This window comes from Carassius auratus, unplaced genomic scaffold (genome assembly GCF_003368295.1).
Source record: "Carassius auratus strain Wakin unplaced genomic scaffold, ASM336829v1 scaf_tig00003732, whole genome shotgun sequence".
NCBI classification, from domain to species: domain Eukaryota; kingdom Metazoa; phylum Chordata; class Actinopteri; order Cypriniformes; family Cyprinidae; genus Carassius; species Carassius auratus.
In genome coordinates this window covers 1-17,500 of record NW_020523542.1, presented here as the reverse complement: position 1 = coordinate 17,500, position 17,500 = coordinate 1, and the positions used below count along the sequence as shown (strand labels likewise).

Below are 17,500 nucleotides of genomic sequence, written 5' to 3'. Positions count from 1 at the left end.
TCCCGTGCATTCCCAGCTGCTGAGGGTTCGAGTGAGGAGGTAATTGTCAAAAGAAACAGCCTCCCCCAACACTTTATCACATGCATACGAATAACTAAACCACAGAAAATCCTCAAGGACGTTTAGGGATGCATTATGATACTCTAAAATACGAATATTTCACAAATATAATTTTGTTTCTCAGATAAGTAGGGTAACTACAGTATGGCGCACTTCCTATATAACATCACAAAAGTATGCACTTCAGCTTTTAGAAAGCATATTAGTAGTCTGAGGTCAGAAGCATATGTAACAAATCTAACTATCACTGCTGCTTTGCTTTGCTTTCTAACCTTTCCATCCTGAAACTCCGCCCACACCAGCAGGCTCCTCCTCCCAATCCCCCATCTAGTGGAACCACACCCCGCAAAAGGAAAGCCCCTCCTCCTCCTAAGTCTCCTGCTCAGGTACAGTGGGATTCATGAATCCCAAAAAAACATTAAAAGAGAAAAGCATTTAAAATATAAGGGACAGTCCAATCAAAAAATTTTAATTTCTGTCATCATTTACTCACCTTCATATCATTCCAAAATAATGAAAACTGATTTTCACAAAATTAGATGTTTTAATAAATGAACATGCTAGTCTAAAGCATCTAAAACTAACCAAAACCATCTCCATATAAGGGTTTTTGTGAAAAGTTGAAAGCTATTGATGAACCATTGTTTTTGAAAAGGTTTGTATGCAGAACACATTTTTTGCCTAAATAAATTTTTCTATTTTTAGTTGTTCTGTATTCCGCGTTAATGATTACATTTATTTTTAGCATTTAAAAAACATGTCTAATTAATTGAAATCATGAAACTTGAATGTAACATAAATTTATTAAGTTTAACAAACATTTAATTTTCAGGCCCCTGTGATATCAGTTTAATTTTTAAAAATTTAAAATGTAAATATCAGTATTTCCCCTTTTGATTCACGAAGTCCACATCAAGATTAGATCAAGTGCATAGCCCTTTTTCATTTATTCACCCGAAATTAGCAAAATCCAGCATTATGCTTTAAATTCGATCTTTACAATTCCATCCGTGTGTTCCACATGACAGAAACTATAGGGGTCCAGTATCATACACACAGTTACTGAATGATACCCATTGTTTCAGTTAAATATGCATGGCTTCTGCTTAATAATTCTGTAGGGCCCGCCCCCTTCCTCAGATGCCTCGAACACACCACCTCCCCCTGTCCCCGCCCAGTCACCTGACTCACAGAGCCCCTCCCCACCTTCTCCTGCTCCCAGGACCCAGACCCTCCCATCTGAGAACCTTGTGAGTGACAACAAATATGAAAAACCTTTTGCTTTGTTACCGCAATTTGCCCAACATAACCCATTGTGACAGTACATTATAATGATGTAAGCATTTAGTAATTTGAAATGATCATATACACCGTTTCGACATTGCAATGTGTGTTTCTGTCAGACGGAGGATGAGGAGGTCTTTGAAGAGATCCGTAAGCTCAGGCTGGAGAGAGGTCGCCTGCTGCAGAAAATCAAGGTTCTAGAGCAGCAGCAGAGCAGCGCCACCACTGTCCTGGAGGAGGTACTGCACTACTTAATAAACTTGATGTTAATTTCCACTAAAAGAAAAAAAAAAGTTTTGAGTGGCGTTTAGATGAATATGTAAATCTGTACTGCACTCTTTCCTCTCAATAACAGTAAAACCACACAACAATGAGCATTTTGTTTGAAATTATGCCTCCAGTTTTATTTATCAAGTCCATCAGGACCTTAAAGGGAAAGTTCACCCCCCCCCCCCTAAAAAATTTTTATCATTTACTCACCCTCATGTTGATCCAAACCTGTATGATTTTCTTTCTTCTGCTGAAGACAAAAGAAGATATTTTGAAGAATGTTGGTAAACGAAATATTTTATGGGACTGTAGATGTTCATATTCTGGAAGTAAATGTTACCAACATTATTCAAAATATCTTCTTTTGTGTTCAACAAAAAAAAAAAGAGAAAGAAACTAATACAGGTTTGGAACCACTTTGAATGAGTTAATTAGGACAGAGTGCTATTTTGGGGGGATCTGTCTCTTTAAATGTAGGTGATTTTGTCATAATATAGCGGTTATCACTAAATATCAGAATGTCCTGCAGTTAAACAGTCTGAGAGAGCGTCTGAGTGATGTCGAGGCAGAGCGTGACCGACTGCTGGCCGAGCTGGAGGAGTTGAGAGTGGCTCAGATGAGCCATGTGACCTGTGACTCTGAAGATGCGGAGGACTCAGATGACATGTTGGACTTCCCAGGTGAGCCAAGAACACTTCCTGTCTCAAAAGTAAGTGGAAGAGCTGAAAAAAAAAGCCCTGGAGGAGATTAAGTGGACATTCTGGTTATGTCATATCAGGAGCAGAGAAGTTACTATCGAAGCAATCCCGAGGTCTGGATGCCTCTCAAGAGAATCCTGCCATGGTGGAGCAGCTCCGCAGAAAAGTGGAGGAACTGACCTCCCAGAATGCAGACCTGGTTCTCAAAGTGCAGGTGGAGTTTCTCTCCTTAAATCACACACATGCAGAACGCCAACGAAGCACTTAATCACGCATACACAACGCTGACCTCATTGTGTGTTTAAATGTGTTTTCAGCAGTTCTTAAAAGGCTGTTCAGATGGGCAAGATAAATATGCGCTAACCACATACTGCACCTGACATGTTTCTTAAAGCCTGGCATCTGCTTTAGAGATTTCAAGATGTGAACACACAACACATGCACTACTCCAACCTGATGCTGTATATATATAGCTCAGATATTTTTATTGTACATATTTCACATCAACACATTATATGTTAAATTACACTGGACGTTTTTCATTTCGCATTCCCAGTGGTGATTCACATCGCTGCAGTTTTTACATTGAAAAAAATATAATTACGTATTTAGAAGAATGCGATTTTTTGCATTACAGTAATGAGAACTGAGTGAAACATTTACTTAATTCTAACTAAAATAATGTACAAAATGGCTTTATTTTCATGAGAACAAAATAAAAAAATAAACTGAAGAAAATCCATATAATCTCTTGGATTTGGGTGAAATTTGACCTAAACGTTCTTTCAACTGATTTCTTTTTATTCAACTTAAACCCAATTATAATCAAATGTTTCATGGTCTAAATATACAGGGTGCTTATTTATATAGCTAAAGCACAGATGACATTATAATAGCACTAATCAGATCAGTGTGGTACTGTATTCTCATAAAAATATCATGGCATGAATGCAAAGAACTAATTTGACATTACACTTACAAAGCCTTGGTGAAAAATATAGGATAATGGCTGAGGCAACATATGGCAGCTAAATGTGCTGCCTGTAAAAGTCAAAACCATTCAACCGATATCATTGGTTACTGCAATATAAAAAAAAAATAAAAAAAATCTCCATTGTGTTATGATCTGCAGATGCTGGAGATGTTTGAAAAGGATGACACGGATATGCAGAGCTCGGGCCCAGATTTTGTTCCCACAGCTCAGTATGAATCTCTGAGGAAAGAGTTTGAGGAACTACAGGAGAAATACTCTAGAGCCCAGGCTTCAACTGAAGCCTCAAGCATCGCAGAGGAACCTGGGTAACGTGGTCAAAATAAGATCAGACTGATATTTTTGTCAATCTTTTCCTTAAAGTGATCATATGATGCTTTTTTAAAGATCATTATTTGGTGTAACAAAATATGTTGACATGCTTTAATGTTCAAAAAACACATTCTTTTTCAAAAACTGTACATTATTTTTGTTCCTCTATGCCCCGCCTCTCTCAAACGAGTCATTTTCTACAAAGTCCCGCCTTCCGACAATCGCATTCTGCTCTGATTGGCTAACTGACCCAGTGCATTGTGATTGGCCGAACACCGCAAGCACTTGTCAGAAAAGTAACACCACTTTCCATAATCGCAAGCTACATGTTAATAACGTCCGTCGTTTTACCATCTGTTCAAGCCCAAAGGGGAACAGAGTCGCATGACAGACAAACTTTTTTTTGTTGCTTATAATTAATGCCATTAATTAATTATTGGTTGATATCGACCTTATTTTTTATTTAAAAGTGGGCACAAGCATATTTTAAATCCACAAAAATAGTTTGTTATGCTGCTTGATATTGCAAACTTATGATATATTGGAAAATTGCTGATTTTAAATGCAAATTTACAAAATATTTACTCAAAATTAAAAAAAAAAAGTTAATAAAAATATTTAACCATTGATAGAGAAAGTTGTTGGTAGACAGTTGGTGGATATTTTGCTTGGTGACAATGTATCAATACATGAACGCCAAAGATCAACATTTTATTATAAATATTGTAAATACGAAAATATTTTTCTGAATAATAAAATCAATTGCCTTTTTTATATCAATACAGTTTTTTATGACAGTGTTGGTCAGTCTGCTTGATATTCTGCAGTTAAAATAAAATGTAAAAAAAAAAAATGCAAAATTTCAATATTATCTCATCATGGCTTAAGTATTATGATATTATTAGCCTCTGGTAAATATTACCCCAATTGACAAGGAGGTTGCTGGAGCTGGAACTGGAACTTAACCAAAACTAGTATCAATCCCTCATGCACTTACGAATCCTGTCAAGTAATTTAAATGCTTGCTTTCCATCTTAGATCAGAGGAAAAAGATCAAAAAGCTCTGGAGGTACAGCTGGCCCAAGCCCAGGCCGAGTTAGAGGAACTCAAAGAACAGATGCGTCTGGGGGTCTATTCGGTGGAGGAAGTAGGAGCGAAGCCAGAAGGGGGCTCCAAGTCCCCTGAGGAAGGGGCAAATCTGGAGAACCAGCAGCTAAGAGCAAGGCTGAAGGAGCTGGAGGTGGAGCTAGCTAGCAAAAAGACAGATGGGGAGGGGCTTAGTGAAGGTGACAATGACACCATCCAACAGCTGAAACAGAGGGTGACGGAACTTGAAGCAGTTCTGCAGGATAGAGAGAAAGGGAAAGAGGGAGAGGAGGAGAACGAGACAGTTGTGAGTCTTAAAAAGCGGGTGAAAGAGCTGGAAAAAGCCCTGGAGCAAAGAAAGACGTCAGGGCACAAGGAGGGCGAGGGAATGCCGGTGAACGGGTTGCAGGCACGGGTGGAAGAACTTGAGATGGCATTGAAGGAGAGTGTCCCTCGAGGTCAGTTTGAGGAGGTTCAAGTCACGCTGGGTCTTCAGCTTAACCAGCTAGATCGAGAACGAGCCGAAGTGGCTACTCGACTCAACCTGGCCTTGCTGGAGCTGGAAAGGCTCCGCCCCTCATCCCACACTGGCGAAGATGAGGACGACGAGGAACCATCCGTGAGCTCAGAGGTTTCTATTGCATCTGGTGAGTGCACCTGTTGTCCCTCTGAGACTCTCCGAAATAACTTTTTAATTCCTGCCTTTAAATATAACTTCAATTTTAAACCAATCAGATCACTCCCTGAACCAGTCACCAGGCGGACGGACCTTGGAGGCGATACAGGAGGAGCTGGAAGTTGCAAGGCAAGAGGCAGCACAAGCTCTGGACAGCCTGTGTGACGAGAAAGAGAGTCGGGCCCAGGATGCACTACAGCTGAGAGATGCAGTACCACTTGTAAAACACCAGGAGGTGCTGTCTGCAGTAGCCCAGCAGCTGGCGCAAACAGAGAAAGAGCTGCAAGCAGAGAGGGCAGTGCGTGAGAAAGCCCAAACCGAGCTCGCCAGACTAGAATCCGAGCTGAAGGCTGTACAAAAAGACTCAGTTAGCAAGGAAGAACATGATAAAGTCAAGGTAAGTTACATAAGATGCTAAAATGTAGCATTATCCAATTTCCGATTATTTTGAATGACTCACTCGAAATGATTCACAAACCACTCATCTGTAAGAATCGATTCACTAAAGTAAATCAGAATTACCAAAGCTACTAAAATGAAAATAACTGATTATAATGCATGGTTTTAACTGGTCCTCCCACCGACAATTCCTGCCAGACTTGAGACTCGAACCCACAACCTTCAGGTTACTTGTCTGACTCAATAACCAATAGGCCATGATTGCCCACTACACACCTAATCAGCTAATCATTGTCTTCAGGCTTGCTAGAAACTTCCAGGCAGGTTATCTGTGGCAAATTGGAGTAAAACTCTGCATGATGTTGGCCTTCCAAGAATAGGTTTGGGCACCTCTGGACTGTGGTTTCTGAGCTTGATTCTTCCTCACTGCAGGAAGAGCTAGAGCGCTCTCTAGAGGAGAGTCGGCAGAGTGCAAGAGCAGTGCAGGAGTCTCTGAGCGAAAGAGAGACGGAACTGAAAGAGCTGCGATCGCAGAAAGCTTTAGAACAGGGACTGGTGTCCAAGGAAGACCATGAGGCCCAGAGACTCTCCCTACAGGCTGAGATCAACACCGTGACGGCCCAGTTAGCCGATCTAGCGCGGAAACACGAGAAGACCTGCACTGAGGTGTGTGTTGTCCTTGATGTTGTTTATGACCGTTTCCACTCCACCTATTTGCACATATCTTAAAAACAAGCCAAATTATATTTAAAAAATAATAATAAAAAGTCTCCCTCTGCAGGTGTTCCAGGTGCAGCGGGAGGCTTTATTTAATAAGAGCGAGCGTCAGGTGGCTGAATCCCAGCTGGAGACAGTTAAAAAGCAGCTGGCGGATCTTCAAGCCGAGTCCACCCACATCCACCAGCTGCACCAGGACATCCAGGACTCACAGGGGCTCATCAAGGAGAAAGACCGCAAGGTGTGAGGGGGAAAAAGTTGGGCTGCATCCGAATATGCCAACTTCCATACTTTACTATACATAAAACAGTAGGCAATAAGTAGCCTACCTGGATGTCCTCCAGTGGGACCATGAAGTGCATATCTAATGGACACTTGACTGTCCCATGAGACCACAGGAGAGGAGCTGTGAATAGAGTGCAGCAGTCTGGTTCTGAAAGTAAAACCCCATTCATTTTCTCCATAGGGGAATTGATTTTTAACAATTTATAAACCATAATAGAAAGACCTACTGTGAGCTACAGGGTTGTTAATCGATGCATTATATGCATTTGTTGAAGACATCAGTTTGCCTTATTTCAAAATATGCAAAATGTTCAATATTGGAATTATTGTAAAACTACATTACCCATAATTCCGGAAATAAATTCCACAAATCAGAGAATCCTGTCAAGTAAATTGCATCGAAACAACACTTCAGCACCTCTCCATTCCCATGGATCACCGTAAATGATGCAAAAAATCTATTATATGGAGATGTGTTTCTTTTTCAACTTTCTTACCATCTCCCTCTAGATCACAGAGTTGTCTAAGGAGGTTTTTCGTCTGAAGGAGGCTCTGGGGTCTTTGACACCTCCACTGGGACGTTCCCGTTCGCCACCATCCTCAGGGACACCTGGACAACAGCTGGCACTGCAGAACCGTGTGACCGCATTAACACAGCAACTCCAGGTGAACGTATTCATATACTCCTCGCGTTATCAGCCTTATTGATAAATACAAGCTTAAAAATAACGTTTCTTCATGGGCATTGATGGTTCCATACGGAAGCTTTAAGATCCATGGAACCTTGCACAAAAGTTCTTTATAGTGGAAAAAAGATTCTTCTGATTTTTAAAAATATTTTTCAAATTAAGAATCTAATGGTTCTTTTAAGAGCTGTTCAAGGTAAGGTTCTTTGGGGAACCAAAAAGTTCTTCTTCTGTGGCACTGCTGTGAAGACCACCTTTAGGACCCTTAATCTTTAAGAGTGTAGAAAAACCATTTTTGATTCTCTAAAGAATCTTTCAGTTAAAATAAACCTCTTTTTCTTTTTTTTGTAGCGTGATGAACATTTTAATCATCTCCACAAACTTTTTTCACTGTAGAGAATGGAAAGATTGCATGGATGGAGGTGCCAATAAAGAACCTTTATTTAAATGAATAACACAAATCTAATGTCTTTCCTTTCATTTTGTGCTTAGGACTGGGAGCGCAAACACAAGGCTGTTGTTTCAATATATCGTTCTCATCTATTAGCTGCTGTACAGGTGCGACCCATAAACCCAAAGTACATCTACAGGAAAGTCTTATATTACACTAAACCATGCCACTGTTTTTGATTCAACAGGGCCGGATGGATGAAGAAGTTCAGGCGCTTTTGCTTCAAATCCTCTGCATATCACAGAAAGGTCAAAATTAGTGCTTTGTAACTGACAGCCATACAAAGAGTTCAAGGGAGTGCTATGCGTACCCTTGAACCAAAGCAAATCACCACTGTGTACCGCCAATGAGAGGCATTGAAACTGTGAATGAGAAGATATAGTTTTGGAACATGACAGAGATGATTATATATCCTGTATGTGATGATTTATGAGGGGCAATACAGATACTTTTGTACCACATTTCAATAAACACTGAGAAATGCGGCTGACGTGTCTTTCTTTGCAACTCTGCGGTTTGGCCTCTCACAGTACTGCATGTCAAAAGTTGCTTTGTGGTAAAAAGATGTGTAGCACACCACAGGTAATCTGTCCGTTTCAAATTTCGCTGGTATACAGGACTCGCGCCTAAACATGTTCTCTCACCACAAACAGCTGAGCACGTCTTTTAGTAAAGGTTTCCTTTCCTTTTCGAATCAGAATAAGATTATATGTAAAAATTCATATGCGTCATGTCGATTGAACTGTATTTTTTCTTCTGTTAAAAAACAAAAGATGCTTGGCAGAATGTCCAAGTTTCTCTTTTCCATACAATGAAAGTTAAGGGTGATACACTTCTACCATTCAAAAGTTTTTGGTTTTTTTTGGAAATAAATAATACTTATTATTATTATTAAGGGTTAGTTCACCCAAAAATCTAAACTTTGTCATTAATGACTCACCCTCATGTCGTTCCAAACCAATAAGACCTCCAGTTATCTTCAGAACACAGTTTAAGATATTTTAGATTTCGTCCGAGAGCTCTCAGTCCCTCCATTGAAACTGTGTGTAATTATTGCGTATTGGAGACGCGAACCATTTAAAACAATTCAGTTTGATTTGGTGAACTGGTTCAAAAAGATCCGGTTACTTCGAATGATTCATTCGCGACCCAGATATGACAAACTGCTTTGTTTTGAACTGTCTTAGAACAGACACGGAAGAGAAGACAATGCTGAATAAAGTCATAGTTTTTGCTATTTTTGGACCAAAATGTATTTTCGATGCTTCAAAAAATTCTAACTGACCCTCTGATGTCACATGGACTACTTTGATGTTTATCTTACCTTTCTTGACATGGACAGTAGACCGTGCACACAGCTTCAATGGAGGGACAGAGAGCTCTCGGACTAAATCTAAAATATCTTAAATGCAGCCATGGAGAGACTTCTTTTAAAAGCATAATAAATAACTAAAAATCTCACTGACCAAAAACTTTTGAATGGTAGTGTATACAATGCTAAGCTCTCAAAAATGACAAAAAACATCATAAAAGTAATGATGCAGCATCTACTGTACCAGTACGCACTTATTGAAATCTGCTAACTGGCTAAACCCTGACTCTACTTGCTATTCCTTCTATTTCTGCCATATACGAATATTACTGAAGAAGTAAGAGTGGAATGAAACTAGGATGCAATAAAAATGAACAAACCTTGGAAAGACGTTTTTGAAGTAAAAAATTAATGCATTTAAGGCACTGGAATCTTCTTTTTGGATAGTGGGGAAGACAAAGAAAATCTGTTTCTTTATACATGGTAGTGAACCAAACTCTTTTTATATAACCAGAATATTTGAACATTTATAGAGACAGGTTTCTTCAGAAAGCAGCTTTTAGGTTGAAAAAAGATGGTTTGACATTACAAACTACTTACTGAAATTTATAAAAATGTTTGTGGTTGACTTTTGTGTCCAGATCAACAGCAAAAGTACATATATGAGGACTTTGAAGGTGCATTCAGTTGTTAGATAGCGTTAGCATTGCTGTTCTTTGTGTACTTAAAGTACGGAAGCCACAATGGTGATAAGGGCTTTTTCTAGGATCATAGGATCTTTCCACTTTGTGTATGTCTGCATGGTTTGCACTTGTTTTTTTGTTGTTGTTGGTCGTACTGGTAGGGATTCTTCTGTTGTCTTCACTGGTAAAGCAGTCACTAGACTACACTTTGCTACTAGCATATCTATAGGATTTTGAGAATTCTCTCAGACATTTTAGGGTGTGTTCACATTGTACTGCAAAATTGCACTCATCTCCATAGGAATCTGTGCATAATAGTGTAAGGGCTGCATTAACAAATTAGTGTAAGAATTTTGTGGGGAAAATGTACAACTGTCAATAGCGTAGAGATGTATGAAGCAAATAAGTCATTTTTAAACCAAGCAGTTTTTTGTTGGTCAATGTAGCAAATCTGCATGACCAGAAACCCATGGGGAAAGGTGTGTACACCATTTGGGCGAGTAGATTACATAGATAATCAATGAAAAGACATAAATAGATGTGAATTCGCAATTTGTTGTTCAATTCGCAAATTGCTGCTCAATTGCGTTTTCCGCACAAGTTGAAAAATTTCAACTCGAGTGGGAAATTAACATTATTCGTTGTCGCGCAAGCCAATGAGCGAAACTTTTATTGACATGTCTGGCTTGATATGTCCGGTTATATCAGAAAATGTAGGAAAGCATAATTATGTTTTTATTTGCGCAAGTAATGCAAAAAACAACCTGTGAGTAATGTAGAGTGAGTAACGCGATGTGAATATTCACTTCGCTTTTGGACTCTCACATGAAATTCCTGATCGTACAGATTCCTATTGAAATGACTAGACTGATGTGAAACATTTCCCCATGGAAATTTTCATCAAGTTCATCAAGTTTGTTACCTAAATTGGCAGCTTGTTTGTCAAGTGGTAGTTGATCAGGTGAATGGATTCCTAATGAAATTACTGTACTTTGCCTATTAAAAATTTGTTGAACCTTGGCAAACGTCACCACACGCTAAATATTTCCCAGCCTGGATTTAAGGATTCTGTACGGTTGCAAATTCGCCACATTTAACAAAAAAAGCTGCTTAGTTTGGAAGTGGCCTCTGAATTTGTGGTGCTTCATCCATCCCTACACCATAGATAATGGACAGCAGACCTTTGTTTTTGAATCTTACGTTTTGCTAATTTGACTGCTTTTATTTTATAATTAGTTTTTTTAATTGCCACCAAACTACTGAATGCACCTTAAAACAAAATGGTGCACATTGTGGGCAACTCTTTGTGACTAAACACAAAAGAGAAATTAAATATTTGTGAAGTATAATGCATGTCTGAATCACCAAATTTTAAAAAAGGGCAATATCACATGAGAACGACCCAAAAGTTTGGTCCTGAGTGCATATATTAAACGTGCATTTGACACGACTGAATTAAAGCAACTGAGCTTATGAGCTTTATATAATGTCCTTAACAAATACTGCATCCTGAGAGCATATCGTTGGTATGCACAACACACAAAGATGTCCACAGTCTCAGAGGTGACCATTAGAGAAGATCAGAGCCACAGTTACTCAATACATCATATTTAGAAACAACAGTTCACTGATTACGAGCGCTCGTATGGATGTAAAGGAAGGGAATAAGACTGTCTGTCTCATAGGTTTCTCCTAAGTTCACATTTCAGGCAATGCCAAGAACAGTCTGCTGGGAAACTCAGTGATCACAAGCACTTTATTTCCCAATGCCAAAGTCTCAGTTGGGGTCTTCTCTGTTGAAGAAGGGGTTGATGGAGCAAGACATGCTGAAAGCTGTTTGTGGTCAGTGCTTAAGAAACAGCGATATCCCACAAGTCCCAGTGAAAGCTCAGAGTCTGTTTAAGGCAACAGTGTGGGGCCTCTAGATTGGCGGCACGGGGGACGGCCTTACACCCTAAAAAAATAAACAATACTATAAATTACCCATATAAAAAAGGCTTTTATAATCTGTATAAAAATGCCGCAAACCTCTTACCATGTACTCAATATGGGCTTCAGATAGAGGTCAGTTCATTCTGCAGACCACCTGCTGGAGGTGTAACTCACTCTCTGCTGCAACAATCGGCAGCTTGTTTGTCAGGTGGTAGTTGATCAGGTGGCTGATGCTCTCAAAAAGCATGTCTTTAGTCCGAACCTAATGAAAAATAAAATTAAGTTCATGTAAGTAAAATGTGAATTATTGTGGTTCAAGGGTGTTTTTTTATAATTATTTTTCAAAGTTTGATTATTTGGTTTTGCGAACTCATCTTTTTAAAATTATAATGGTAATCATTTTATTTTGTTTTTTACTATTTTAGTTTTTCACCTTCATTTTAGCACATTTATCCATTCATCTGTCAAGTTTTTATTTTTATAATTTTTTAAAATATATTATTTACATTTTGTTTTCACTGAACTTACTGCTGTATTATGTATGTGCTATTCAAATAAAAAAATATATTTTAACTCTTATTTTTAAGCATTTTCATAAGTCTAATTTGCTTAGCCTTAAAAAAATCTGGATAATTATTATATTTTAATATATTTTTTTCAGAAAACATATTCTGACCCAAAAGCATTTTTATTTATGAATGTGCTATGCAAATAAAAGCATTTTTAAATAATATATATATATATATATATATATATACATATATATATATATATATATGTATATATATATATATATATATATATATATATATATATACACATATATATATATATATATATATATATATATATATATACAAATTTTTTTTTTACTTTCATTTTTACCATTTTTATCTCTCATTTCATTTATTTTTTATTTTGTTATTTTTCTAAAATAGTATTATTGCTATAGAAATATTAACATTTATTATTATCACCAACATAATTATGACAGTCAAGCAATCATTAATACTCATTAACTTCAGCAAATCAGGCTGGACTGCTTTCAAACCGATTGCAAAATTTATTTGATTCCACATAACTTTACACCATGCCACTGGACTTGGGGGTTTCGTTGATTATATTGTGAGTTGGGAAACAGCCCTGGAAACCCAACTCTGACATCAAACTAGCTCCTCATCAAAGTCTACACAGTATGAAAACTGAGCTTTGAAGCAGCACTCACCACTCCTTCAGGATCCACCAACAGCAGATGTTTGGGAAGCCCACACTGCATCCCAGTCAGCACATACTGGCCCGGATTAGTGGCGCTGTCCCGCACCAGGAAATCTCCATCTCGGCCCAGCAGATTCTCTGCATCCTTGCGGCTCATGCGCCCGTGATACCACATCTCCCGCCGCAGCTGGTCCTCTGTTGGGGCCACGGGGGCCCGACGGCGTGGGGGACTCGGCCATTTGTCCTCCAATACACAAACTCCACTGGCCTCGTGTAGACGCAAGGCGTCCTCAAACGGTCCTGTGAGGTTTAATACAGTACGATTTGTAGAATGAAATGACTTAAACATATTCTGATAATACAGTTATTTGTTATGGACTCACTCATATCAAAAATGTCTTTCTTTGGACTCTCGGGTCTACGTCCTCCTCGGGCATCCGCTGAAGCCTCCATGTTGTCCAGATTCTGGGTGTTTACGTACAGGTGTTCCTCGTAATCGCGGCTACCTGGAGGATGACCGTCTGCTCGCAGGTAACCATCGGAAGTCAAACCTGAAGAAAAATAAACATAACTAAACTCTTACAAATAAAGCTTCTTTATTAACATTAATGTTTCCATGGACAACAAAGAAAAAAACATATATTTTAAGAACTGTTCACTGAAAGATTCTTTTTGAAGAGTGTAATTAACTAAGCAATTAGTATGGAACATTTGGAATATCAGACCCAGTAAAAGGCTCCGTGCACATGCACTAAAACATCAGGAGAGTAACATAATACAGATGATTAACCAGCAGGCGTCTCACTTGAGCTGCTGTTTTTCTCTGTGTCCCAGTGCACTTCATAACACAAGTGGGTGGCAGGGAGGCTGCCTGCATCTCTTTTGGCCGGTGACCCCATCTGAAAAAAGCAAACACAGGTCTGAGATCAGGCTTCGTTCCAGGCATGAGTTCAGCACACTTGTATAAAATATATAAAGATGATAAATAGATAGAATTGATAATTTCTTACAAATGGCATATGGGCTTTCAGCTTTCATTAGAGAATGTGCTGTATTCATAACCAGCTCTTTGCCTGAAGCAATAAGCGTCATACTAACACCACTCAGAGAAGTTTATTAAGTCCAACCTTAGTGAATTCTCTCCACAAACCACTTCATGCTGTTCATGACACACATTAAAATCCACATACATCTATAATAAAGTCTATATAACAAAGTTTACCTGAGTGGTTTTGCTCTGTGGTTGCGTATGGACATGACCCAGTAGGCCCGCAGGAGGCCTGAGCCTAGAGTCCACCACTCCCCCAACAGGAGGCTCCTTTCCTGGTATGCTGTTGTAGTAATTGTGCTCAGATGATTCCTCGTCATCACCCCATGCCGACTCCTCTGTTCGTATGGTCCTAACCATTAAATAAAGCTATTTAGCATCTTAGAAGATCAGTGAAAAAGTAAACATATATTTAACATGAATTTATAAATCATTAATATGTTTTAATTCAGTAACTAAAAAACAGTTGATATAGTGGTATCTACTTAAAGATTGACAATATTTTTAATGATTATAAACATGAGGTGATATCTGCCGTTGTTTTGAGTGAGCAAAATCCAGTCATTTTAATAGCAACTGGGAATTTTATATGAGGGTGAATGATTTCCTCACGGGTTCACGCAAATTCACCAAATTAATAGACACATAGCTGCTTGGTTTGAAATGACTTACTTGTGTGTGAGGTGTTTTATACATTGCTACACTGTTGAAAATAGACTTTTTTTCAGTGAAATTTCCCAAATGTGACCGCACCTTTAGATTTTGATATTGTTAGCTTAGCAACATGCTAACAGCTCACCGAACTGTTGCCTTAGTAAAGCAGTTCACATGAGTCACATTACTTCTATTTTGGTTAGGATGCTGCGTATATAGGGAAGTAGACTACAAGGCAGCCCACTATGTTTTGGAACACAGTTTAAATGTTTAAAAAAAAGACAAGAAGGCACATGCAACAACTATGATTTGAAACAGACCAAAATGCAAGAAATTATCCATTACTGATGTGACACTAAGCAGTCGTGTGGTTTCTGAGAGCTCCTTAAATGAATTTAGCTTTAAATAACGGCCTGGAATCAAAACAGGATGGCTATATGAAACACAAGCTGTGTGTATCCCGTTTCAACTTTGCGAAAGCTGCTCAGATATGAAGCTCAAGATTAACTGCAGGTGAAACTAGGAACCACCATCATTTTAATGTTGTGATGCATTCAAAAGCCCAAACAGACTTTATGGTTTATGCAAAATTATGTGGCTCTCACCTATCCATGGCGGGAATGGCTTTGGGTGGGCTGTGTAGGTACTGTTTGAACTGCAGTTCGAAGGCCTGGCCGATGGTACTGATCACATTCTGGGCGAGACCGTCACCGCACTCCAGGATGTGACACGCTACAGGGACAAGAAAAAGGTAACACTGTTCACATGAGAGAAATCTAGCCCAGATAATATGCAACACAAACAAGATAGAAAATAGGATTCTTTGCATAATATGCATGAACATTCAAATATAAGATTAATAAAATATTTTAAAAAGTTATTTTTTTAAATTATACCCATACAAATAAAATAATCTTAATAATTAATATAAAAATACCTCTTTGATTGACAGGGTCTTTGGCCACATAAGCGACGTAATCTGGTGTATCCTGCAACACAAGATTACAAATCCAAGTGAGAATCAAGTGGCATTTGTTAATGGAGAGGAAAATGGTAAGAGCGGAAAGAAGAGGGCTCACCGAGTCTCCACCAGAGGCGAAAGATATGGACTGCATGGGGTGATGGGCAATCACCTACATAAAGAGATGGGAGTGAGAAGATGTGATGTCTTCAATTCAAATCAATATTCAACACTTATAAAAAATAAATAAATAAATGTCAATGAGCTACAAGAGATCTGAAGTTACTTAAAGGGGCAACATATCTTTTTAAATAAACAACTATCCAATAATGTATTTCATAATTTAATCCGAGCCCTAATTTTTCTGGCACAAAAACAGTTAGGGTTTTGATGAATTAACTCAATTAGTCACACTTAACTGACAAATGTCTAACAAAATTTAAGCAGCTTAGTCAAAACATTGTACTCTTTACTACAGGGCTGCAGAGGAACTTGAATCATTTATGAAACAAATTTGAATCTATTCATCCAAACCAAATAAATCATTAAAAGGATTCAAACCTTTCAAAGCTACACAAGTGGGAAAAGTTATTTGTTCTGATATGATTTGAAGGGCTATCCAGTGTAAGAGGAGGCCAACCTGTCGTGTGGTGGGGACGAGTAGACTCAAGCCGTCAATGGAGATGTTGACACCGATGCTCATTCCAGCGAAACGCAAGTTACTCTTCCCCATGATAGACTGGAGGGTTTTACTGGTGGCCTAAAATGGGCAGCAAACAAACATTTGGACATAACTAAATATTCTTGATTTATGCTTAATAATAATAATAAAAAAATACAAAACCATGATAATTTTCTCTCTTACTTTCTTCTTCCAGGCTCCTTTTCCTCCTGGTACAGCTTCACACAACCTGTTGATGGACTCCCTGTGTTCACATACACACACATTTACAAAGATAAAGATAACTATTAGAGTGGTATTACCAGATATCACAATCTCACATATCTGGAAAACCGATAATAAACAACTTCCCATGTGTATTAGTGCGACCACAGTATGAAAATGAATGAGGAATGAGTGTGAGCCTAAGAATAATGCTTATTCAAACCAGGTCAATAAAGAGGGATTCAGTGTATTTTAAGTGCATCAGATAATAATAATAAAAATCAAAAGGAAAAACCAACCAAAATGCAATAAATAAATAAAGCAAACAAATATGTACATGCAAAAACGGTAATAAAGCAAGGCAAACAAAAACAAAACCAAACCAAAAGGCAAAACAATAAACAAAGCTAAACAAAACAAAAAACAAACCAAAAGGCAAAACAATAAATAAAAAAGCAAAGCAAAACAAAAAACTGAATCTAAAATTGTTGAAACACTTTTGAAACCCTTAAACCTAGGCAATAGTGATGGACACCAAAACACGTCTAAGCAAAACATGTGCGATGTCATTGTGAACTATACCTATGGCCGTGGAGTGTTTGGCACAGGGGAACGTGTTTGACTGCAGACAGCAACAGCAGGCTGAGTGACTTCAAAACACCAGCTTACAATCAAATAACCCATTCGTATTTCAAAAGTGCAAACTGTCCCAGAAAATGCCTTTTCAGGGAATGTTGCCAATAAATGTTATAAAATGTGCAGTTCAAAGTTTTTTTAATAACGCATTTGGGTGTTTTTGTTGCAAGATTTTGCGCCTGTATGTGTTTTGCACCTCAGATCTTATAAAAAATGACTCATTGGCCACACTACATGACAATGACAAATGAGAGAGCC

The 17,500-nt window shown here is 38.3% G+C and overlaps 2 protein-coding genes across 3 annotated transcripts in view; one reads left to right on the top strand and one right to left on the bottom strand.

Moving 5' to 3' along the window:
* The window catches only part of LOC113070303 (ankyrin repeat domain-containing protein 24-like), a 14,680-nt gene extending 6,280 nt beyond the window's left edge, over positions 1–8,400 (top strand). The window contains exons 9-22 of the mRNA XM_026243544.1: positions 17–39; positions 363–446; positions 1,182–1,310; positions 1,464–1,583; positions 2,144–2,294; positions 2,393–2,526; positions 3,445–3,611; positions 4,654–5,348; positions 5,437–5,774; positions 6,209–6,442; positions 6,558–6,734; positions 7,289–7,444; positions 7,957–8,022; positions 8,103–8,400. Coding sequence (XP_026099329.1) covers positions 17–39; positions 363–446; positions 1,182–1,310; positions 1,464–1,583; positions 2,144–2,294; positions 2,393–2,526; positions 3,445–3,611; positions 4,654–5,348; positions 5,437–5,774; positions 6,209–6,442; positions 6,558–6,734; positions 7,289–7,444; positions 7,957–8,022; positions 8,103–8,174 — 2,546 coding nt within the window. The 3' untranslated portion in view covers positions 8,175–8,400. The remainder of the gene's footprint in view (positions 1–16; positions 40–362; positions 447–1,181; positions 1,311–1,463; positions 1,584–2,143; positions 2,295–2,392; positions 2,527–3,444; positions 3,612–4,653; positions 5,349–5,436; positions 5,775–6,208; positions 6,443–6,557; positions 6,735–7,288; positions 7,445–7,956; positions 8,023–8,102) is intronic.
* A 1,301-nt stretch (positions 8,401–9,701) lies between these two features.
* On the bottom strand, positions 9,702–16,852 carry LOC113070302 (SHC-transforming protein 2-like). 2 transcript variants are annotated; one of them, XM_026243543.1, is made up of 11 exons: positions 16,586–16,839; positions 16,361–16,480; positions 15,839–15,892; positions 15,697–15,748; positions 15,365–15,491; positions 14,280–14,457; positions 13,863–13,956; positions 13,441–13,608; positions 13,068–13,357; positions 11,946–12,104; positions 9,702–11,864 (listed from the first exon to the last, which is right to left on the bottom strand). In XM_026243543.1, the coding sequence occupies exons 1-10, from the start codon at positions 16,754–16,756 to the stop codon at positions 11,976–11,978; spliced, it is 1,383 nt and encodes a 460-aa protein (XP_026099328.1). In that variant the 5' UTR covers positions 16,757–16,839; the 3' UTR covers positions 9,702–11,864; positions 11,946–11,975. The 2 variants fall into 2 exon arrangements, with proteins under 2 accessions (XP_026099328.1, XP_026099327.1); XM_026243542.1 differs by having other exon boundaries at positions 15,697–15,892; positions 16,586–16,852.
* Between the last annotated feature and the right edge of the window lie 648 nt (positions 16,853–17,500).

What these genes read in the sequence shown, in the direction of transcription:
- LOC113070302 (XM_026243542.1), bottom strand. Translation starts at nt 16,756, where the DNA reads ATGGGAAGTTGTTTATTATCGGTTTTCCAGATATGTGAGATTGTGATA. An exon ending in GAAAGACATTTTTGATATGA is followed by an intron (nt 13,358 to 13,440) that starts GTGAGTCCATAA and finishes TAAACCTCACAG; the next exon opens with GACCGTTTGAGGACGCCTTG. An exon ending in TGGTGGATCCTGAAGGAGTG is followed by an intron (nt 12,105 to 13,067) that starts GTGAGTGCTGCT and finishes ATTTTTCATTAG; the next exon opens with GTTCGGACTAAAGACATGCT.